The sequence below is a fragment of the Molossus molossus genome, unplaced genomic scaffold (assembly GCF_014108415.1).
Source record: "Molossus molossus isolate mMolMol1 unplaced genomic scaffold, mMolMol1.p scaffold_m16_p_2, whole genome shotgun sequence".
NCBI classification, from domain to species: domain Eukaryota; kingdom Metazoa; phylum Chordata; class Mammalia; order Chiroptera; family Molossidae; genus Molossus; species Molossus molossus.
The window spans coordinates 97,346,087-97,368,137 of NW_023425355.1; the positions used below are offsets into that span (position 1 = coordinate 97,346,087).

At 36.1% G+C, this 22,051-nt stretch overlaps 1 protein-coding gene across 1 annotated transcript in view; it reads left to right on the forward strand.

Annotated features, from left to right (window-relative positions):
• The first annotated feature begins 6,525 nt into the window (after positions 1-6,525).
• Positions 6,526-22,051, forward strand: part of WNK3 (WNK lysine deficient protein kinase 3) — a 104,630-nt gene continuing 89,104 nt past the window's right edge. The window contains 1 exon segment of the mRNA XM_036271444.1: positions 6,526-7,050. Coding sequence (XP_036127337.1) covers positions 6,526-7,050 — 525 coding nt within the window.

The following is a 22,051-nucleotide window of genomic DNA, read 5'->3' on the forward strand; positions in this document are numbered from 1 at the left end:
ATTTACTGATTATTATTTTGTGCCAGGCACTATGCTAAGTAATTTATATTTGTATTTTCATATCAGCTTGGTGAGATTTCACAAATGAAATCAAGAATGAATGAGATTAAGTAATTTGCCTCAAATCTACTCTGAGAAGTGAGAGGCAGAACCAAGATTTGATTCCAGGTTTCCTCCACTCCAGAACCTGTGTTCTGAATCTGTTTCATGTTCAAGAAGCTAGTGGATCCACAATGAAAAGGCTCCAGATATACTAAGCTTAGTGAAATTCTTAGCCTAGTTAAAAAAAAAGTTTTTTTGGTTCTTATCTGTTGTTTACCCTTAGGCTACCAGCTATTACATTTTATTGTTGTCAGGTCTTTTCCCTTCAGAACAGTGATTCTCAACCCCGAGGCCTGGCTGAAGATAAGGAGAATAGACAGAAGAGGGGTGGGTAGAGAGTATGGTTTTAAAAAGGCATATTTCATATTGTGATAGCTTTGATTTTAGTAAAATATTTTAAGGTATTAAAGAGAGACATCATATTTTATTGAGATATAATTTACATACCATAAAAATTACCAATATAAATGTCAATGATTTTTAGTAAATTTATAGAGTTGTATAACCTTGATTACAATATAATTTTAGAACATTTCCATCACCCCCAAAATATCCTTTGTGCTAGTTTGCCGTCAGTGCTATTCCTGTGCCCCAGCCCCAGGCAACAACTAGTCTATTTTCTGTCTCTGTAGACTGGCATAGTCTAGACATTTCATATAAATGCAACCATACAGTATATGGTCTTTTCCTCTGGCTTCTTTCACTTAGCATAATGTTTTCAAGGTTCATCCTTGTAGCAGGTATTGATACCTCATTCCCTTTTACTGTGAATAATGTTCTATTGCATGGATATAATACATTTTGTTTAGCTATCAATTGATAGACATTTGGATCATTTCTACCTTTTGGTTCTTTGTGAACAGAGCTGCTATGAGCACTTATTTACAAGTTTTTGTGGGACATGTGTTTTCATTTCACTTGGGTAGATGGTATCATATAGTGACTCTATGTTAATTTGTTGATAATGTTCCAAAGCAGCTGCAACATTTTACATTCCCACCAGCAATGTATGAGGGGTCCATTTTCTCTACATCCTTACCAACACTTACTGTTTATGTATGAAGTAGTATTTTATTTTAGTTTTTATTTGCATTTACCTAATGAGTAATGATGAGGAATATTTTTTCATGTGTTTATTGGCCATTTGTATATCTTCTTCAGAGAAATGTCTTTTCAGATCTTCAGCCCATTGGCTTATTTATCTTTTCATTATTGACTTGTAAGAATTTTTTATATGTTCTGAATACCAGTCTCATCAGATACATGATTTGCACATATTTTGTCCAGGCCTTTTCGCTTTTCACTTTCTTGGTGATATCTTTTTTTTCTTTCCCCTTTTTAAATTTTTTGTCTCTATTGCTTTTAGAGAGAGTGTAAGGGAGAGGGAGAGAGAGATAGAAACATCCATGAGAGAGAGCATCGATTGGCTACCATCTGCATGCCTTGCACTGGGGATTGGGCCCACAACCTGGGCATGTGCCCTGACTGGGAATCGAACCTGTGACCTCCTGGTGCACGGGTAGACGCTCAACCACTGAGCCACACCAGCTGGGCTTGAAGCACAAAATGTTACATTTTGATGAGGTCCAGCTTCTCAATTTTTTGTTTTATCATTTGTATTTTTGTTTTTATATCTGGGAAAACATTGCTTAACCCAAAGTCACTAAGATTTGCTTCGATGTTTTCATCTAAGAGCTTTATAGTTTTAGCTCTTACATTTGGATTTATGATCCACTTTGTGTATATTTCTTGTATGGTGTGGGGTGGGGGTCCAACTTCATTGTTTTGTTTTGTATGTGGATATGTAGCTGTTACAGCACCTTTTGTAAAAGATTATTTTTTTCCCCATTGAATGATCTTGGCACCTTTGTTGAAAATCTATTATAAATGTTAAGATTTACTTCTAGACTCAATTTTATTGCATTGATATGCGCATGTGTGTGTGTGTGTGTGTGTGTATCCTTATTCTGTTGTTCATTTCTAATTTAATTCTTTTGTGGTAGTAGAGTAAACTTAGTTTGATTTAAATCCTTTTCAATTTATTGATTCATTTTATTGCATAGTATATGATTTGTGCTGGAGAGTTTTCAATGTGTACTTGAAAAGAATGTATATTTTTCTCTCGTTGGGTGGCACCTTTGTTGAAAGGGTGGCAGTTAGGTCAAGTTTGTTGATAGTACTGTCTAAGTTTTCCAGATTTCTTGCTAGTTCTCTGTCTAGTTCTCTCCATTATTAATAGTGGGGTATTAAAATCTTCTGCTGTTATTACTGAATTGCCTACTTCTTCAGTCTTGTCAGCTTTAATTTAATGTATTTTGGGGCTGTGTTGTTAGAGGTATATAATTCTTATATTGTCCTGATGAATTAATCTTTTCATACTTATAAAATACTTATAAAATGTCCCTCTTTGTCTCTAGTAACATTTTTTTTTGTCTTAAGGTTGTTTTTTTTAAAGACTGAGGGAACACTCCTTTCCCAATCCCTCTTATCTTAGGCTTCTTATCCTATAGTTTGGAGAACCTGGTGACCAAACATGTTAGAATTATACCAGAGCAGCACTACTTGCCCCTCTATTTTTATATTACGGTTCTGAGTAAGATTTCATTTTTTTAAGAGGTTCTGCAGTTACTTAAATTCTCTTATTTTACTTATTTCTGTCTTTTTAGAAGTCGCTTTGTCTTATGGATCTCTGCTTTTGAGGTTTCAGGATAAGTGACCTGAAGTGAAGTGAAGTGAATAATATTATTCTTAAGAATGTCTCACCTAAAATGTTAACATTTGGGGAATTTGAGTGAAAGGTATATTGGATTCATTGTATACTTTTTCCCCTAGTCCAAATTGTGTCAAAGTAAGTTAAAGAAAACAATCCCTACCTAAGTGAGGCATTATTAATTACTTTTTCTTACTTGCAGGTAATACTGGTCTTATTCAGTGACTTTTGAAATATATTGATTTGGCAATGTAACCTCATAAAGTGGTTCATGAGTCCTTAGTTTGCAGTCACACACCATTTAACAACAGGAATATGTTCTGAGAAATGCGTTGTTAGGCAATTTCATCTACGTGAACATCATAGAGTGTACATACACAAACCTAAATGGTATAGCCTACTAGACACCTAGGCTATATGATGTATGTGGTCCATCTTTGACAAAAAATGTCATTATGTGATATGTAACTGTAATTCTTATCTCTGTTATTAACACAGCTATGTCCAAGTAGTGTTACCTGATAGGCAGATTTCTGGGAATTATCATAAATTCTTCCTTTCCCCTCACAACCATATTCATTAAGGCAATAAATCTTGAATTTAGAACTTCCCTTAATGTATCTTATTTTTGTTGTTAATCCTCATCTGGGGATATTTTTTCCATTGACTTTTAGAGAGAGTGGAAGGGAAGGGGGAGAGAGAGAGAGAGAGAGAGAGAAACATTGATGTGAAAGAGACACATTGATTGTTTGCCTCCAGCATGTGCCCTCACCAGGACCTGGAATCAAAACTGCAATCCAGGTATGTGCCCTGACTGGGAATCAAACCCAGGACCTTTTGGTACCCAGGTCAGTGCTCTAATCACTGAGCAACACCAGCCAGGGCTCCTTTAATGTACGTATCTTGACTCTATTCCTCTTGCCAATATTTTCATTCAAACCTCAGTATCTTTTTCCTGGATTATTGCAGTTGATTTCTAACTGGTCTTATTTTATATTTTATAGAATTCCTTGGTGACTATCTGCCTCTCTGTCCTCATCTACCTGTTTCTAATATGTCAGTAAACTGTTCATGGTACCATTCATACACTTAATCCATGCTGTTTCATGACTTTGCTTGTAATGTTCCCTCTGCTCGGATCAGCTAATTTTCTTTCTTTGAAACTCAGTTCCAGCATCTTTTCCAGTAAACCTTCTTTAGGATGTCTGACTTCATTCTTTTACATATAGATATCCAGTTGTCCCAGCACCATTTGTTGAAAAGAGTGTTCTTTCCCAATTGAAATTGGCACTCTCATTGAAAATCAGTTCACTATAAATATGTGGGTTTATTTCTGGAATCTCTACTTTCATTCCATTTTTTTGATACATCTATCCTTATGCCAGTACCGCACTGTGTTAATACTGTAGCTTTGTGGTAGGTTTTAAAATTGGGAAGCGTGAGTCCTCCAACCTTGTTCTTTTTCAAGATTGTTTTGGCTTTGACTGTTCTAGGTCCCTTGAAGTTTTATGAGTTTTAGGATCAGCTTGTTAATTTCTCCAAAGAAACTAGCTGGGATGTTGATAGGAATTGTGTTGAATATGTAGAACAACTTGGGGTATTTCTCCCCATTTTGTTTGTTTTAGTTAAGGGTTGTTATTCTCAGTTTTTCAAATGTCATATTTCTGTGTATTTTTTTTGTTGTGACAAATTGTGCCTTCTAAGGCGCATAACATAATAATGGGTATACAGTTTATAGTGAGAAGAGAACAAATTTCTTATTGGTAGTTTGACCATTCATTTGAAAACCTTTTCCTTAAACAATCATATGCTTTATAGAATGGTCCCCAGAATATTTTGCTGTACACCTGAAACTAATACAAAATAATATTGAATGTAAACTGTAATTGAAAAATAAAATTTAAGAAACAAAAACGTTTTTCTTATATGTTCCACATACTTCCACATGTTCTTTGTGAAAAGCTTGAGAAAATACAGAAAAGTGTCTGGCCAGTGTGGCTCAGTGGATTGAGCATTGTCCCATGGACTGAGAGGTCCCTGTTCGATTTCTGGTCAGGCCACATGCCTGGGTTGCGGGCTCAATCCCTGGTGGGGGGCATGCAGGAGGCAGCTGATCGATGTTTCTCTCTCTCTCTCTCTCCCTTCCTCTCTAAAAAAAAAAATCAATAAAAAAAAGAAAATACAGAAAAGCAGAAAGAAAAGAAAGTCCATAATTACGCCATTCAGAATAAATCTTGTGTGTACATGTATGTATGTATGTATGTATGTATGAAAGCTTGTTGTATATATTTTGTTTAACTATATAATATATAGAGAATGTCTAAGGCAAGTTCCTCTAAGTAGAATTACTTGTTCAAGAGGATGCATTTTTAAAATTTTTTAAATTGATTTTAGAGAGGGGAGGGGAAGAGAAACGTATCAGTTGCCTCCTGTATGCCCCCTACTGAGGATCAAGCCCGCAACCCAGGCATGTGCCCTGACTGGAAATCAAACTGGCGACCTTCCTGTGTATAGGAGGATGCTCAACCAACTGAGCCACACCAGCCAGGGCAAGAAGATGCATATTTTAAAGTCTTTCTTAAATGATTTAGTATAAGTGTGTTACATTTTTAGTGTAGTGTGTTAATATTTTACAGTAGTTTCTGCTAAAATCTGAGGCAAGCTCATAAACAAGTATTTGTGTTATTCAAAACTACTATTGGATGTTCATAGCAGCATTATTCTTAGTAGTTAAAGGTGGAAACAACTCAATCCATTGACCAGATGAATGGATAAACAAAATGTGGTAAATATATAAATGTAATATTGTTCAACCTGAAAAAGGAATGAAATTCTGATACATGTTACAAATTAGTGGACCTTGCAAACATTATGTTGAATGAAATAAGCCAGACACAAAAGGGCAAATACTGTATGATTTCACTTATATGAAATATCTTAGAATAAATAAATTTATAGATACAGAAAGTAGGGTAGAGATTATTAGAGACTGGGGAGATGAAGAGTTATTGTTTAATGGATACAGAATTTCAGTTTGGGATGATGGAGAGTTCTGAAAATAGATCATGGTGATGATTTTGCAACATTGTATATATACTTAAAGACACTGAATTGTACACTTAAAAATGGTTAAAATAGTAACTTTGATAGTAAGTATATTTAACCACAATAAAAAAAAACTACTATTGGATTAATTCCAGAATTTTAGACAAGAACCACTTACTGAGAAGTTATGTGCCTGTTTTACTTATTGTATGTGTTACCTTGTACCCAAGTGAACTCAGGGTTTAGATACTTGTTTTAAATATGGATGGGTTGATAGATGGGACTGAGAACTAGGTTCCTAACCAACATTCATTCATTCAGTATGAAGACTTACTGAGCTATGTATACCAAGTAGCCTGTTAGGCACGGAGAGCTACAGTGGTAAACAAGATAAGACACAGTCCCTGGAGTCTGCTGATTGCTAAGCTTGGACAAAAAAAAAGAACAAACTTCTTATTAAGAAAAAATGGATTAAACAATCAGGTGACTTGTTTTCTCCTTAATGATTTCCTTTGTGAGGTGATTTTAAAATATCATTTTTTCCCCTTCAGGTTACTATGGAAACATGACCACATAAAAAGGAAGCCCATTCTGATAATACTGATTCTTGAGATGTAACTGGACTGAAGAGTAGAACAGGAAAATTTTTAGTGCCAACCCTAGTTACAATGGCTACTGATTCAGGGGAGCCAGCTAGCACAGAAGATTCTGAGAAACCTGATGGAGTTTCATTGGAAAACAGAGTTCATCAGATGGCAGCAACTTTGACAGTGGAAGCTAGACTAAAGGAAAAAGACAGTACCTTCTCTGCTTCTGGAGAAACTATAGAAAGGAAGAGATTCTTCCGAAAGAGTGTTGATGACAAAGTTATCGAATCTTCCTCCAAAGATGAGAAAACAAAGACTGCAACCAATATTCCAAGTGTAGAAAAGCTTTCTACAAATGTGCTAAGAGGTGAACAAGATGTTAAATACTCACAATGTTCAAAGGCAACTTCTGAATCCTTAAAAGATTGTTTGAAGGAGAAAAATGAAAAGGAAATGGAAGAAGAAGCAGAAATGAAGGCTGTAGCTACTTCTCCTAGTGGCAGGTTCCTGAAATTTGACATAGAGCTGGGAAGAGGAGCGTTTAAAACAGTATATAAAGGACTGGACACTGAAACATGGGTTGAGGTTGCTTGGTGTGAGCTACAGGTAGGTATATAATCTCCTTGATTTTAATAAATTACAATTTTAGTTGACCTGGTCTTCTGAGTGATCCAGGATTAAAATGCATCATAGATTAAAATAAAATTAAGCACTTGTCCCCCACCTCCCTGAAATTATGTTTCTTTCCTAGATCCTCTTAAGAACTCATGCCAACTTTTTTCTCTTCTGTTGCTTTCCCCTCTGTTTTGAGGGGGGGAACTATTGTGGCTTTCTTTTGGAAAACACCCTTAATTTATTAAAGTTAGGAAATTCCTGAAACTCTTAACATCTCATTTTGAAAAATTTTACTAAATTTATGCCTTATGTGCTCTGGCAGGTTTCGCTCAGTGGTTAGAGCGTTGACCCGTGGACCAGGGAGTCCCAGGTTTGGTTCCCGCTAAGGGCACGTACCTCAGTTGCAGTCCGTTCCTGGCCCCAGTTGGGGTCATGTGGGTGGCAACCAGTCGATGTGTCTCATCGATGTTTCTCTCTCTTCCTCCCTCTCTCCCTCCCACTCTGAAAATAAATGCAAAAAAATGTCCTCAGGTGAGGATAAAAAAAAAAATGCATGCCTTATGAGTTGATTGTTATAATAAGTACTTGAGACTGTGATATGATAGACATATATTCTGTGTGATATCTCCCTGTTCTCTTTTGTTCAACACATTTTTTTGGGTTCATGTAGATTTTTTAGAACAGGAAATGGTTTTCTTAATTCTTTGAGGACTTCTATTAATATGCCACCCCCATGCCTTTGTGTTTACATCAAAGAGGATCTCTGGAAGAAATAATCAGCAGAATCTGCTGAGGTAAGTCATATGAAATGTGTTTAGAAAAGAGAAAGGAAAGCAATAGGACTGAGGTTGAATCACCTAAGATTTGGTTCCATAATAAATGTGTATGTAGATTTCTTACTAATGAATGACTAAATAGGGGTCGAGTATCATAGAAAGAGTTATAATAAGAATAGTTTCAGACAGATGTGGGTCAAATATAAGGAAAACCTTTGTGACCTCAATCATGTTATGAGAAGTGGTCAGTATTCACATAAGATACTTAACATTAACATAGAATAAAGCCATTAGTTCAAGACTTGTTGTTGTTCAAATTCCAGTGGTCTCTGTGCCTGTGAGTGTGTATGATTTCACCCATTCTGAATATGCTGTATGTTGCCATTTAGATAGGTTGAAATTTAGTGCAAGTCCCTACATTTCTAGGAAGCTTTTTTGTTTACACCAAGTTTTCCAAACTTGACTCTCTGTAAAAGTCACTGCTTCTTATGCATATTCCGGAGCTTATGGTCAGAGACTCAAATTTAATAAGTTTAGGTGGGATGCAAGATAGCAATTTTAATAGGCTTTCAGGTGCTTTGAATGTAGGCAGTCCCTTGATGACTGTTTGAAATTCATATTACTTAGCAGTAGAGCCATTCTAGTAGTTCTTGAAAAGTATGTGCAAAAAAGGAAGGAAGGAAAGGAGGGAGGGAGAAAAAGAGAAACGTGTGTGCAGGTATGGGGTTTGCTTGATATTCTTCTCATCCCTTCTTTATCCTTTAGGAATTTTATAGGGTCTGTGTCAGAGTAGAAATATTAGATAATGTGTAGAAACAAACATCAAAACCACCTGAAATTCTACTACTTTGAGGATGCTTTAAACAATTTAGTATATCTTTCAGATACTTAGTATATCCCTTTTTTTTGCATAAATGCATATATGACTTTTTGTACATTTTCTCCTCCACCAAATGGAATCAAACTATAAGCTTTTACAAAACCTTTTTTAAGCTTATCACTAAAATCTTTTCATTACTAGTAATTGTACATTTACATTATTATTTTATTAGATGCCCTTATAAGTTATTTAACCAGTCCTCTATTATTGCACATCTAGATTTTTCTCCAATATTTTAACATTATAACCATGGTTGTAGTCAACATCCTTGTATGTATATAGGAAATTATATAAATGTTAGTTTCACCTCTGCATCATGACATTGGTAACACTCATCTCTTAGTGATACTCTGTAAATGGGGGAGATAATGTCCATTCCCTTGGGAGTAGGCTACATAGTAAAGATAGGTCAAGTGTTTGCAAATTGTACACTCTAGCTATGCTAAAGGATGTTTAGGTAAAAGTTGAACAAAATATTCTAGTTGTAGAACTTGCCTCCTATCATTCACCTGTGGGAAGATTGTAGGATCCCATAAGGTCTTACTACACAAGGTGTGGTCCCTGAACCAGCAGCATGGATGTCACCTAGGAGCGTGTTGGAATTGCATGTTCCTAGGCCTCATTCCAGACCTACTGAATGAGAATCTGCCTCAGTAACATCTGCAGGTGGTTTGCATTTACAGAGAGTTTGAAAAGCACTGAAATAAGGGTCTAGTTCCAAGAACTAGCTGAATCAGGGGAGGAATTCCCTGAGTACACTAACATGAGCTTTATATTTTGTCATATATACGGATTCCTGACACTCACTCCAGACTTTCCAAATCAAAATCTCCAGGGGATGGGACCCAGAAACTTGTTTTTAAAAAGTTCCCCAGGTAATTGAATACATAGCCAGATTTGGAACTCCTCTCTTATGTGCAGCAAATGTTGTAAATTATATAAAGTACATTTTAATGTATACAGAGAACAACAATTGCAATTTTCTATTATGAAAGGAATGTCAGAATTAGTGGACTTAGTTGATAAAATTTTTGGATATCATTTCATTTTCTGTATATTTGGTACTAAGAAAAACCAGCATTTAGAATACCAGAAAAATAAGGGCATAACCTTATTTTTTGTAATCCTCAACCAAGGATATGCTTATTGATTTTAGAGAAAGGGAAAGAAAGAGAGAAAGAAAGAGAAACATGGATGTGAGAGAGAACATCAGTTGGTTGCTTTCTGTGCCCTGACCTAGAATCAAATGCACAGCCTTTCGCTATACTGTACAACGCTCCAACCAACTGAGCCACACTGGCCGGGGGTGGGGGGCATCACCTTTTAATTACTTTTCTGTGAGTACTATGCAGTTTGTAATGGAAAATTTCTCATGTTTTTATAAAGTCTTTATATAATTACACAATTTTATAGAAAAACATCCCAGTGAGCAGTTTAAATGTTTAAATTATTCTAGATTCTTTCCCAATCTTTGTTTATGTATGTGTATGTAATATATGAAATTGGTATGTCCGCTAACAACATGATATGTATTCTATTTATTAACATTATTAAAATAGTAAACTGTATTGCATTCACAGCACCTCTTGCTTATTAAATAAGTCTTCTCCCCTGAAATTAGGCAGTCCTGTTTTTTTTTAAATTTTATTTTTTTGTGTGTTTAATTTGAAATTCACAGCTCAACAAAAGGTATTTATACCATTTTCTCTTCATGGCATTTCCCTTCTATTGTGGATATTTGAGCCTTGTATAACAATTCTTTTTTTTTTTATCCTCACCCGAGGACATTTTTCCATTTTTTGTTCAGGTAGAGTGGGAGGGAGAGAGAGGAACACAGAGAGAGAGAGAGAAACATCGATGTGAAAGGAACACATCGAGTGGCTGCCACCCGCACAACCGACCAGGGCCGGGGACAAACTGCAACCGAGGTACACGCCCTTAGTGGGAACCGAACCCGGGTCTCTCAGGACCGCAGGCCGACGCTCTAACCGCTGAGCCAAACCGGCCAGGGCTGTATAACAATTCTTAAAAGCACCGTATCTATTTCTTTAGAATACATTGACTTTATGGCAGTTCAGAGAACCAGGAGAGAGATTTTACTGCTGATATTTGACTTTGAGAATGTTAAAAACAAACAAATAAACCCTTTGATGATATAGGTCATATTTATTTATTTTTATTTTTTATCCTCACCAGAGGACACTTTTCCATATTTTGTTCAGATAGAGTGGGAGGGAGAGAGAAACATCAACGTGAAAGGGACACATCGAGTCGTTGCCACGCGCACGACCCAACCAGGGCCGGGGACAGACTGCAGCTGAGGTACATGCCCTTAGTGGGAACCGAACCCGGGTCTCTGGACCGCAGGCCGATGCTCTAACCACTGAGCAAAACTGGCCTGGGCGATGTAGGTCATATTTAGGATTAGGCCATAAACATCTGCATTTCAACAGTTTGTCATATTTTGTGGTTTTCATTCTTGATTTTTTTAATGCATTAGTGGAAAGACTTTGACCTGTTGTTCTTTGTAAAGAACTTGGTAAATTACTTGATAATTCTTTGGTAAATTGGTAATTTACTGTGAGTGAGGGCTATAAGTCATAATTTCTGTTTAGAAGACTGTTTATTTTAGTTCATGATGTTGAAAGACCTGGTCAGATTACTGAAAGGCCTGTTTAGAAACGCTTGGACGGAGTCAGTCCCAAGTGTTTTTAATTGTTTCCTCCTCCACTAAACTTCAGAATTAGCAGCACTGCTTTTACAAATGGAAACATAACCAGTTTTTGCTTTGCTATAACTTGGAAATATATTTCCACTAGTACATTTGTCATTTGTTTTCATATAATGGGGCTATTTTCCAAATGAATAAATGTCATAGATACCTGAAATTTTTTGTTATTTGTTTCTAAAATGTATTTGAGTGTGCTTGCAATAAGCTTCACTGTGGGGTCACATGTAATTGTGTGCTTCTCAGGGTAATTAAACAGGCATCCTTTAAGTAGCATCTAACAACTAGACTGGGAATTGAACTGGTGACCTTTTGGTGCATGGGACGACAGGGCTGGAGAAGTATATTTTTAGACATCAACCCCACATTTAATTGTTAAATTAGAATTAAATAGTAATGTGAAAACAGCTGAATTTCCATTAAAGGGAAAAGTAATTTTATTTTATTTTTTAAAAATTCTCACCCAAGGATATTCCTCCACTTATCTTCAGACAGAGTGAGAGGGAGGCGGGGGGAGGAGAGAGAGAGAGAGAGAGAGAGAGAGAGAGAGAGAGAGAGAGAGAGAGTTGTGAGAGAGAAACACCGATTGGTTGCCTCCTACACGACCAGGGCCGGGGACTGAACCACAGCCTGGTCACATGCCCTTGAACGGAATCGAACCCGCAGGGCCCATCCTCTAACTGCTGAGCCAAACCGGGCCAGGGTGAGAAAAGTAATTTTTAAAATTTATACTAGAATCTCTGTTTCTAAATAAATATTGTTGTCCAAAGTAATCACCCTGGGATACTTTTGCTCTCAAAACATTTTTGTTATGACCCTCTCGGAAATGTTTCCAGATTCTGTTTGAGCTACACAAGAAAATGCTCCATTACATATAGGCACACCCCAAAATATTGTGTTATTTAGTTTGATTTTCAACCGTCTTCATCAGACCCAGCCTTCAAAGTGGAATGTTCATGGGCAGAGAATGATTTCATTGAAGGGAGGAGGGATAAAGTTTGCTTAAATATATATGTTCTAGTCTCTGTTTAAAAACTAGTTAAATAACTTTAATAAGTATAAACTAAAGGTAAATGCTTTCATAAAATGACAGGGTGAGAGTGGCAGGAGACAGACTTGGTCTGTGAAATACTCATTTTCCCAGTTACTACATCAAAGGGTTAGTTTTGAGCTATCTGCTTGATAGATAACAAATTGATACATGTAGTAGGCTGAATAATTGCACCTGAAAGATATGTGTCCTAATCCCTGGAACCTATGAATATGTTACCTTACATTGCAAAAAGGATGTTGCAGGTGCAATTAAATTAAAGATCTTGGTAGTTTATCCTGAGTTATCTGGGTTGGCTCATTATAATCACAGGGGTTCTTAGAGTAGGAAGGATGGCCATAGTCAGAAGGAGATCTGATGATGCAACTAGAGGTGGGAGTGATGCAATTGTTGGAAGTGGGCAATGAATCAAGGAATGTGGGCAACCTCTAAAAGTTGGAAAAGGCAAGAAAACAGATTCGTTCTTTCCTAAAGTGTCCAGTAGGAACGAAGCCTTGCCAACACCTTGATTTTAGTCTAGTGAGACTCATTTTGGACTTCTGATCTACACAACTAGCAGGTAATACATTTGTGTTGTTTAAAGCCACCGAATTTGTGGTAACTTATTACAGGAGCAGTAGGAGATGAATACAATGCACGTACACAGCTGCTATTCATTCATTCATTCATCAAATACATATTTAGTGTCTGTAATGTGCCAAAACTGTGCTAAGTGCTAGGGACATAATGGAGAAAAAGTAGACACAGGCCCCATTTTCATAAAGCATAAGTAGAGGGAGCTTATAGTCAGTAAGAAGAGGGTTTGGAGATTGGAATTAGTGAAAATCAGGTGAAAGGGCTGTTAAAATATAGGTTCATTTGATGGAAATGGTAGGGTTGGGAGTCGCAGGCAATTGGGATAACACTCCTTTACTACTTAGTTTTCTCTTTTTAACTTTTTATTCTGAGATAATTTGTATTAACAGAAGAGTAACAAAGATAGTATAGAAAGTTCCCGTATGCCCTTCACTGTTTTCCCTTATGTTAATATTTTAACCAGAGACTATTTATGAAAACTTTAGAAATTATTGTTAGTACAACACTGTTAACTAAAGTATATACCTTATTTAGATTTCACCAGTTTTTCCCCTGTTGTCCTTTTTCAATACTGATTCAGTCCAGGATCCCACAATGCATTTAGTTATGTCCCTTTAGTTTCTTCCAAGATGTTAATAGTTCTTTAGTCTTTCCTTGTGTTTCATGATCTTGAGATTTTAAAAAGTACTGCTCATTTGTTTTGTACAATGTCCCTTGATTTGGGTTTGTCTTATGTTTTCTCATGATTAGATTTAGGCTATGAATTTTGGCATGGAGACCACCAGAGTGATGCACCCATCTCAGTGCATTATACCAGGGCGGATATGATGTCGATGTGGATTACTGGTGATAATAATCTCGATCACTTGGTTAGGGTAGCATAGGATAGATTTTCTATACTATTATTATTTTTTAAATATTTTTTCTTTTTTGATTTTAGAGAGAGAGGAAGCTAGAGAGAGAGATAGAAACATGGATGAGAGAGAACATCGATTGGCCGCCTCCTGGGTATTGGGCCCACAACCTGGGCATGTGCCCTGACCAGGAATCAAACAGGGGACCTTGGTGCATGGATCAAAGCTCAACCACTAAGCCACACTGGCTGGGTGGATTTTCTATACCATTAAATAAATACTTTTATTTATATTAATAAATATCTTAGGAGTAGATAACTTTAAGACTATGCAGATAACTGTTTCTTCTCAACCTTTCTTCCATTGTTTTGGCATCCATTGGTGTATTTTGCCTGTAGTGAGTATTACTGTAGTGTTATAATGGTGATTTTCAATTGTCTGCATTCTTTCTACATTTATTAATTGGAATTACCTCTTAGTTTTATATGGTCTCTTCCTAAATATGACTGTTGAGTTTCTGAAAACCCCCCAAATTAGGGAATTTGTGGGTAAGGAACTTGAGTATATCTTGTTATTACTAATGGTATCATACACTTTCCTTTAATCAAAATAAACATTAATCGAGCACTTATACAGACACTTAATTTGAATATTTTGTTTAACCCTTGCAGTATTTACATGAGGTAGGGATAATAAGTTTTCAGATGCTAGAACTTAGGGTTAAATACATTAAGTAAGTTGGCCAACGGGGCGGAGCAGGTATTTGTATTCTATTGGCTACATATAAAAAATTGGCATAGATGACTTAGGAATTTCCCCCTCATTAATTATTTGAGTAAGTAAATCTTGTATGATATTAAACCATTTTTTTTTTATCCTCACCCGAGGACATTTTTCCATTTTTTATACAGATAGAGTGGGAGGGAGAGAGAGGAAGAGATAGAGAGAGAGAAACATCGATGTGAAAGGGACACATCGAGTGGCTGCCACCACACGACCAACCAGGGCCGGGGACAAACTGCAACCCAAGTACGTGCCCTTAGCGGGAACCGAACCCGGGTCTCTCCGGACCGCAGGCCGACGCTCAAACCGCTGAGCCAAACCGGCCAGGGCTTAAACCATTTTTGATCAAATTATTTCTTAAATGGATCCTGTTTGCTTATTTTTAAAGGTTTTATTTGATTTTTAGAGAGAGAGGAAGGGAGAGGGGAAGATAGATAGAAGCATCAATGAGAGAGAAACATTGATTGGCTGCCTCCTGCACTCCCACTACAGGAGCTCTAGCCCACAACCTGGGCATGTGCCCTGACCAGAAATCAAACCAGTGACTTCTTGGTGCATGGGCCGATGCTCAACCACTGAGCCACACTGGCCAGGTTTCAATGAACCCTGTTTAAAATAAGGTTCTTAACATTAAATTGCTGAAGCTCAAGGGGTACTAATTAATAATGTCATTTAAGGACACTCCTTGGCTTGAGGAATAGTTTCATGGTTTGTTGCCATGGTTCAAAGTCTGGCCTTCACCTTTTATCAATGTTCAGAGGTGGTTGGACACACTGGGGACTGACTCATGCTAACCTAAATGCCTAAATCTAGGATGTAAGTTTATTAATTCAGAATGAAGAATATAGTTGTTAGGTCAAATGCTCTAGTTGGTCTGTAGGCCAGATACATGAGAAGCTAAATTATAATCAGAAGTTGGCTTGGTAAGTATAGGAACTAGATGTTCCTCCGTGTCCTCCTGCTAAGACAATAAAATTGACCGACCAAATGAATTGAATGCTCACATCCTGACTGGATGAGGACATCCTCTTTGTTCAACAGTACTGGAAGATAAGTGAACCTGGTTCTGTATGTATTTCATTCCCCTTTCCATGTATTATCTTGACCACTGCTGATGAGCATTTTTCTTTAGGTATTAATACCATTTAACATACTAATATGGCCAGACTATGACTGTTATATGCTGATTTCTTGATTAATTCTTTGGTATTACCATTTACAAATTGCCATTGCCCTGGTTTGTGTTTATTTCATTTCACTACACAGGCTTTCCATGGAAAGTGGCTCGTGAGTGAGGTACCTGCAATCATTGCTGTGAATATTGTTTCTGAGAGGCAGAGTGATGAACTGGAGAGTGCTTGGGTTTCAGAATATGGCAGACATGGGTTCCAATGTTGTCTGTCAGTTGGAAACTTTGGGAAAGCTAAGCTACTTAACAATTTGAAGCCTTAGTTTTCACTTTAAAAATGTATATAATATTTTAATATATAAAAAATAATAAATAAGAGCACAATGCAATCTGTGTACCCACTACTCAGATTGAGAAACAAAATGTTGAGAGTTAGAGATAATGCTTATGAAGCATGTGGTACATGTTTGAGTGTTCATTAAATGATAGTGATAAAATACTGAGCAACTTCATGTTTATCCAGACTACGCATTGATAGACTGCTTTGTAAAGTAAGCACCATTTTTGAAGCTTTCATAGTGTTCATCCTTATTTGAACAAGTTATTTTATAATGCAGCTTTTATAACATTGTTGATTTCTTCCTCCTTTCACGTTTGCAGAAACAGATCCATATACCCTCTGACCTGGTTCTGTACTTCATTGTTGGTGTTTGCATAAGAGACATAGCTGATAAGGCCATAGTTTACCTTTTGGAAATGAAATGCTTCTTATCTTGAATAAATACATACGCAGGTTAGTCCTGTTGGTATTGTGCCTTGTCTCAGGAAAGGTTTTGTGTACATTTTAAGCATGCCATATATTATAATAGATTAAGTGTTTAGTTAACATTCATAGAAGGACAGTAATTCTTTTTAAAGTAGTGTTGGAGTAGTTGAAATCTATTTGGTAAATTTGTATTTCACCTCTTATATTTATCAGCCAAATACATTAATATTTATAGAACTGAAAAATTGATATTTGATGCTTTTTGGAGGGAGGGGGGGATAACCTTACGTAGAGACAGTAACATTAAAGGATCATTTTTGTAGACTGTAATTTTCCTGGCTTCTGACTATGTCAACTCCATTAGCTATCACTGCTCTCTAGTTTGCCATTTGTGGCTCATTATTCCTGTCTTGTGTAAGAACTCTTCATTTGCAATGTGTGAAAGTTACCTTATCAAAGTGGTTATCATTAATACAATAGTGTGTGTGTGTGTGTGTGTGTGTGTGTGTGTGTGTGTCTGTATTTAAAATATGTTTTTATTGATTTTTTAGAGAGAGAGGAAGGGAGAGAGAGATAGAAACATTGATCGGCCATATCCTGCCTGCCCCCTCACTGGGGATCGAGCCGGCAACCCAAGCATGTGCCCTGACTGGGAATCAAACTGGCAATGTTTTGGTGCACAAGATGGTGCCCAACCAACTGAGCCACACTGGCCAGGACTTGGCCATGCCTTTTTTTGTGGATTTTTACCTTTAGCAATGCATCTGGGACAGCAGTTGTAACTTTGTAAAGTTGTTTACTCTGAATGCTGACTACTTTAAATTCATAGGATCAAAGGATAAAGTGAAGTAGTTTATCTTGGCACATGAAAGATTTGCACTTACTAATTTAATCAGAGGGCATCAAAATTTATTCATTATTCTTCAGAGAAGATCTGTGGGTCTGTCACAAAGGGAAAACTTCTAGCTAATTCTAGGGATATTTAGGACTCTTTAGTCATCTTAGGTTAGATAGAAAATCATAAACACTTGTTCTTAGATCTAAGTTTAGCACTCCTTGCTTTTGCTCTGTGAGTTCCTTAACTCTTTTTAAGCCTTTTTATAGAGATACAATTACCATATAACATGCTATAAGCTTAAGGTGTACAATGTGTTGATGTGATACATTTATCTATTGCAGTATGATTACTACCATAGCATTAGCTAGCACCTTCATTATGTCACATAATTATCATTTTATTTTGGAGGACAGTTAAGATTTAGTTTCTTAGCAACTTTGAAGTTTATAATACAGTATTGACTATAATCACTATGTGGTACATTAGATCTCAGAACTTATTTATCTACTAGTTGTAAGTTTGTACCCTAAACAACATCTCCCAAATATCCCCACTCTCCAGCCCCTGGTTAACCACTATTCTACTTCTCTGTTTTTACAATTTCAGTTTTTAAAGATTGCGCATGTAAATATCATACAGTATTTGTATCTCAGAGGGATATCTGCACACCTATGTTCTTTGTGGCATTATGCATAATAGTCAAGATATGGAAACTTAAGATAAAGAAGATGTGATACACACACACACAGGAATATTACTCAGCTATGAGAAAAGAGGAAATACTGCCATTTGTAGCAACATGGATAGATCTTGAAGGCATGCTAAGTGAGATAAGTCAAACAGACAAAGACAAATACTGTATGAGTTCCTTAAATCTTTTTAAAATAACTTTTTATTGTGTCAAATATGCATAACATATAATTTACCATCTTAACCATTTTAAGTGTACAATTCAGTGGCATTAAGTATATTCACATTGTTGTACAACCATCACCACCATCCATCTCCAGAACTTTTTCATCATCCCAAACTGAAACTCTGTACTCATTAAATAATAACTCCCTATTCCTTACTCTTTCCAGCTCCTGGTAACCACTATTCTACTTTCTGTCTCTATGAATTTACCTATTCTAGGTATTTCATGGAAGTGGACTAATAAAATATTTGTTCTTTTGTGCCTGGGTTATTTCATTTTTAGCATAATATTTTCAGGATTCATCCATATTGTAGCATGTATCAGAATTCTATTCCTTTTTAAGTCTGAACAATATTCTATTATATGTATACACCACATTTGTTTCATCCATCCACTAATGGATGTTTGTTTTATTTCCACTTTTTGACTATTGTGAACAATGCTGCTATGAATATTGGTGCACAAATATCTGTTCAAGTCTAGTTTAATTCTTTTTTGTATATACCTAGAAGTGGAATTGCTAGATTGTATGGTAATTCTGTGTTTAATTTTTAAGAATGGCTATACTGTTTTCCACAGTGAATGCATCATTTTACATTCCCACCAGTAATATATAAGGGTTCCAAATTCTCCACATCCTTGTCAACAGTTGTTGTTTTTAGTAACCATCCTGAGTCATTTGAGGTGGTATCTCATTATAGTTTTGATTTGCATCTTCCTAATGCCTAGTGATGTTGAACCTCTTTTTCTGTATTTATTGACCATTTTTAGTTCTTCTTGGAGAAATATCTATTCAAGTCATTTGCCTCTTGTTGAATTGGGTTGTTTGTCTTTTGTTTCTTGAGTTGTAGTAGTTCTTTATATATTCTAAGTATTAATCCGTTTGGGAGTATCAGGTATGAATTGCAAATATTTGCTCCCATTCTGTGGATTGTTTTTTTACTTTCTTAATAGTGCCTTTGATGCACAAAAGTTTTTAATTTTGATTAAGTCCAATTTATCTATTTTTTTCTTTTAACTGTGTGCTTTTGGTATCATATCAAAAAATCCATTGCTTAGACACAGTGGTTCAATCAACTGAATCACACCCAGTTTGTCAGTCTGCACCTCACTTCCATGTCTCTGGGTCTATTTTGTTTCTCAGTTTGTCTTGTTCATTATATTCCACAGATATGTGAGATCATTTGATATTTGTCTTTCTCTGATTGGCTTGTTTCGCCTCTAGGTCCTTCCATGTCGTTTCAAAGGATAAGAGATCTTTCTTTCTTATGGCTGCATAGAATTCCATTGTGTATATGTACCACAGCTTTTTTATCCACTCATCTATTGATGGACACTTGGGCTGTTTCCAGATCTTAGCGATTGTAAATAGTGCTGCTATGATCATTGGGGTACATATATTCTTTCTGATTGGTGTTTCAGGCTTCTTAGGATATAGTTGGCCCTCGTTTATCGCAGTTTATCAGTTCCAGACTCTACCAAGATAAATGAATTTCCGCGAAGTAGGATTCTTTATTTAAAAGTTATTGCCCACACACAAGGAGTGGTCGAGCAGTTGCACCTGGCATTGAAGGATTTGCGGGGGTGTCAAATGCATAGGCCTACAGTCCATATGTACAGTAATTTTAATTTTAATTGTAATACAGGGGTGTATAATTGACTCAGACAACTAGCACATGCTGTATCATTTTCACTGTCTTGATCAACTTTTTAATGAATATATTTGAAGAAACTGCGATAGAGCGAAGCTGCGAAAGTTGAAGTGTGGAGTGGCAAGGGATGACTGTATATTCCTAGAAGTGGGATCACTGGGTCAAATGGCAGTTCAATTTTTAATATTTTGAGGAAGCACCATATTGTTTTCCATAGTGGCTGCACCAGTCTGCATTCCCACCAGCAGTGCACTAGAGTCCCCTTTTCTCCACATCCTCACCAACACTTGTTTGATGATTTGTTGATGGCGGCCATTCTGGCAGGTGTGGGGTGATACCTCATAATTCTTTTAATTTGCATCTCTCTGATGATTAGTGATGTTGGGCATTTCTTCATATGTCTCTTAGCCATTTGTATGTCCTGTTTGGAGAGGTATCTATTTAGGTCCTCTGCCCATTTTTTAATTGGGTTCTTTGTCTTCCTTTTGTTGAGTTGTATGAATCCTCTATATATTTTGGAAATTAACCCCTTATCTGACATATCATTGGCAATTATGCTTTCCCAAGCAAACATGTTCTTTAAATCAGCGTGAAAAGAATAGTTTAAGTGCTACTAGCATAACTGGTTAACTGTCTAGGTGAAAATACTACATGTATAGAAATGAACAGTACCTGGCATATAATAAACTTTATTGTTGACATTTTTGTTGTTTCTAATCTTTCACAATTACAAAGCACACTGCACTGAATATCCTTTTACATATTTCCTTATAAACATCAAAGAGTAATGTGAAAAGTAACCAAAAATGAAATTGCCAGAGCTCTGGTATGCTGCTTTTATAAGGGTTATTATGAAGTCTTAACGAAGAAACTTTAACAGAAGTTTTTTGCTCCTATCCAATTGCCATTTCTTCTACTTTCTTGAGTTTCATAAAAATATAATTCTATCAAGGTATATATCTTTATCTTTAAAAAGTATTTTGTCTGAACCCTTCTCATATTTCCATCACTACTATGGATTTATTTATATGTTTCTTTTGTCATTTTGGTGGGATTTAGGAAAGGAAGGAAATTAATATGTTGTCAACTATCTTGAAATGGAAATCATACATAGATTTTAACTAGCATACTTGATTACTTCTTTGTCCACATCAAAACTTAAAATAGTTCTATCATCACTCCCTTCTCTCCTGTTCCCCTTTGCAGAAGACAAAAATCTTTATTCTTCTTTGTCTACTATATTTTAATGAAGTAACCTGGAATTTCAATTCCAGACTGTCCTGTTTGTAGTATATATCTTCTATTTTAATACTGTTTAGAAAATTCATTCAAATCTACCAACCATAAAAGCCCCGATTACTTTGGTTAAACTCTAAGTAAGCATTAGTGGAAATGTCTTACTATTTATTTATTATTATTGTATGCCATACCCTTCTCTTCTAGAAACTTTATTTAGCCACATGTAATTGAAAAATCCTAAAAATTTTTATTTATTGATTTTTAGAGAGAGAGAAACATCGATTTGTTGTTCCACTTATTTATGCATTCATTGGTTGATTCTCATTTGTACCCTGACTGGGGATTGAACCCGCAGCCTTGGAGTATAGGGACGATGCTCTAGCCAACTGAGCTACTTGGCCAGTGCTTAATTGAAATTCTTTGAGTACTGTTTTCAGAAAGAGTTTGTGGTATGATATACTTTCTGTGTTTTCATGGAAATGTGTGTATTTTTCCATTATAAACTTGATTGATACTTGTCTGGGTTCAGAATTTTAGGGTCATAGTCCTCCCTAAGAATTCTGTAAAAATTGCTCTTTTGAGTTCTAGCATTTCATATAGCAGATTAGGGGTCCAAAGTCTGTTTGAAAGCCTTTCATTGGTTGGTTACCTTATATTTCTGTCTGGAAGTATGTTAGCAATTCTTATATTTGACCAGAGTAAATGTCTAGGTGTCTAACATTTGATTATTCCTGTTTGGACATAATAGATCCTTTAGATGTGGAAAATTCAGGGATTTCTTAAGGGAACTTCCTGATTATTTGT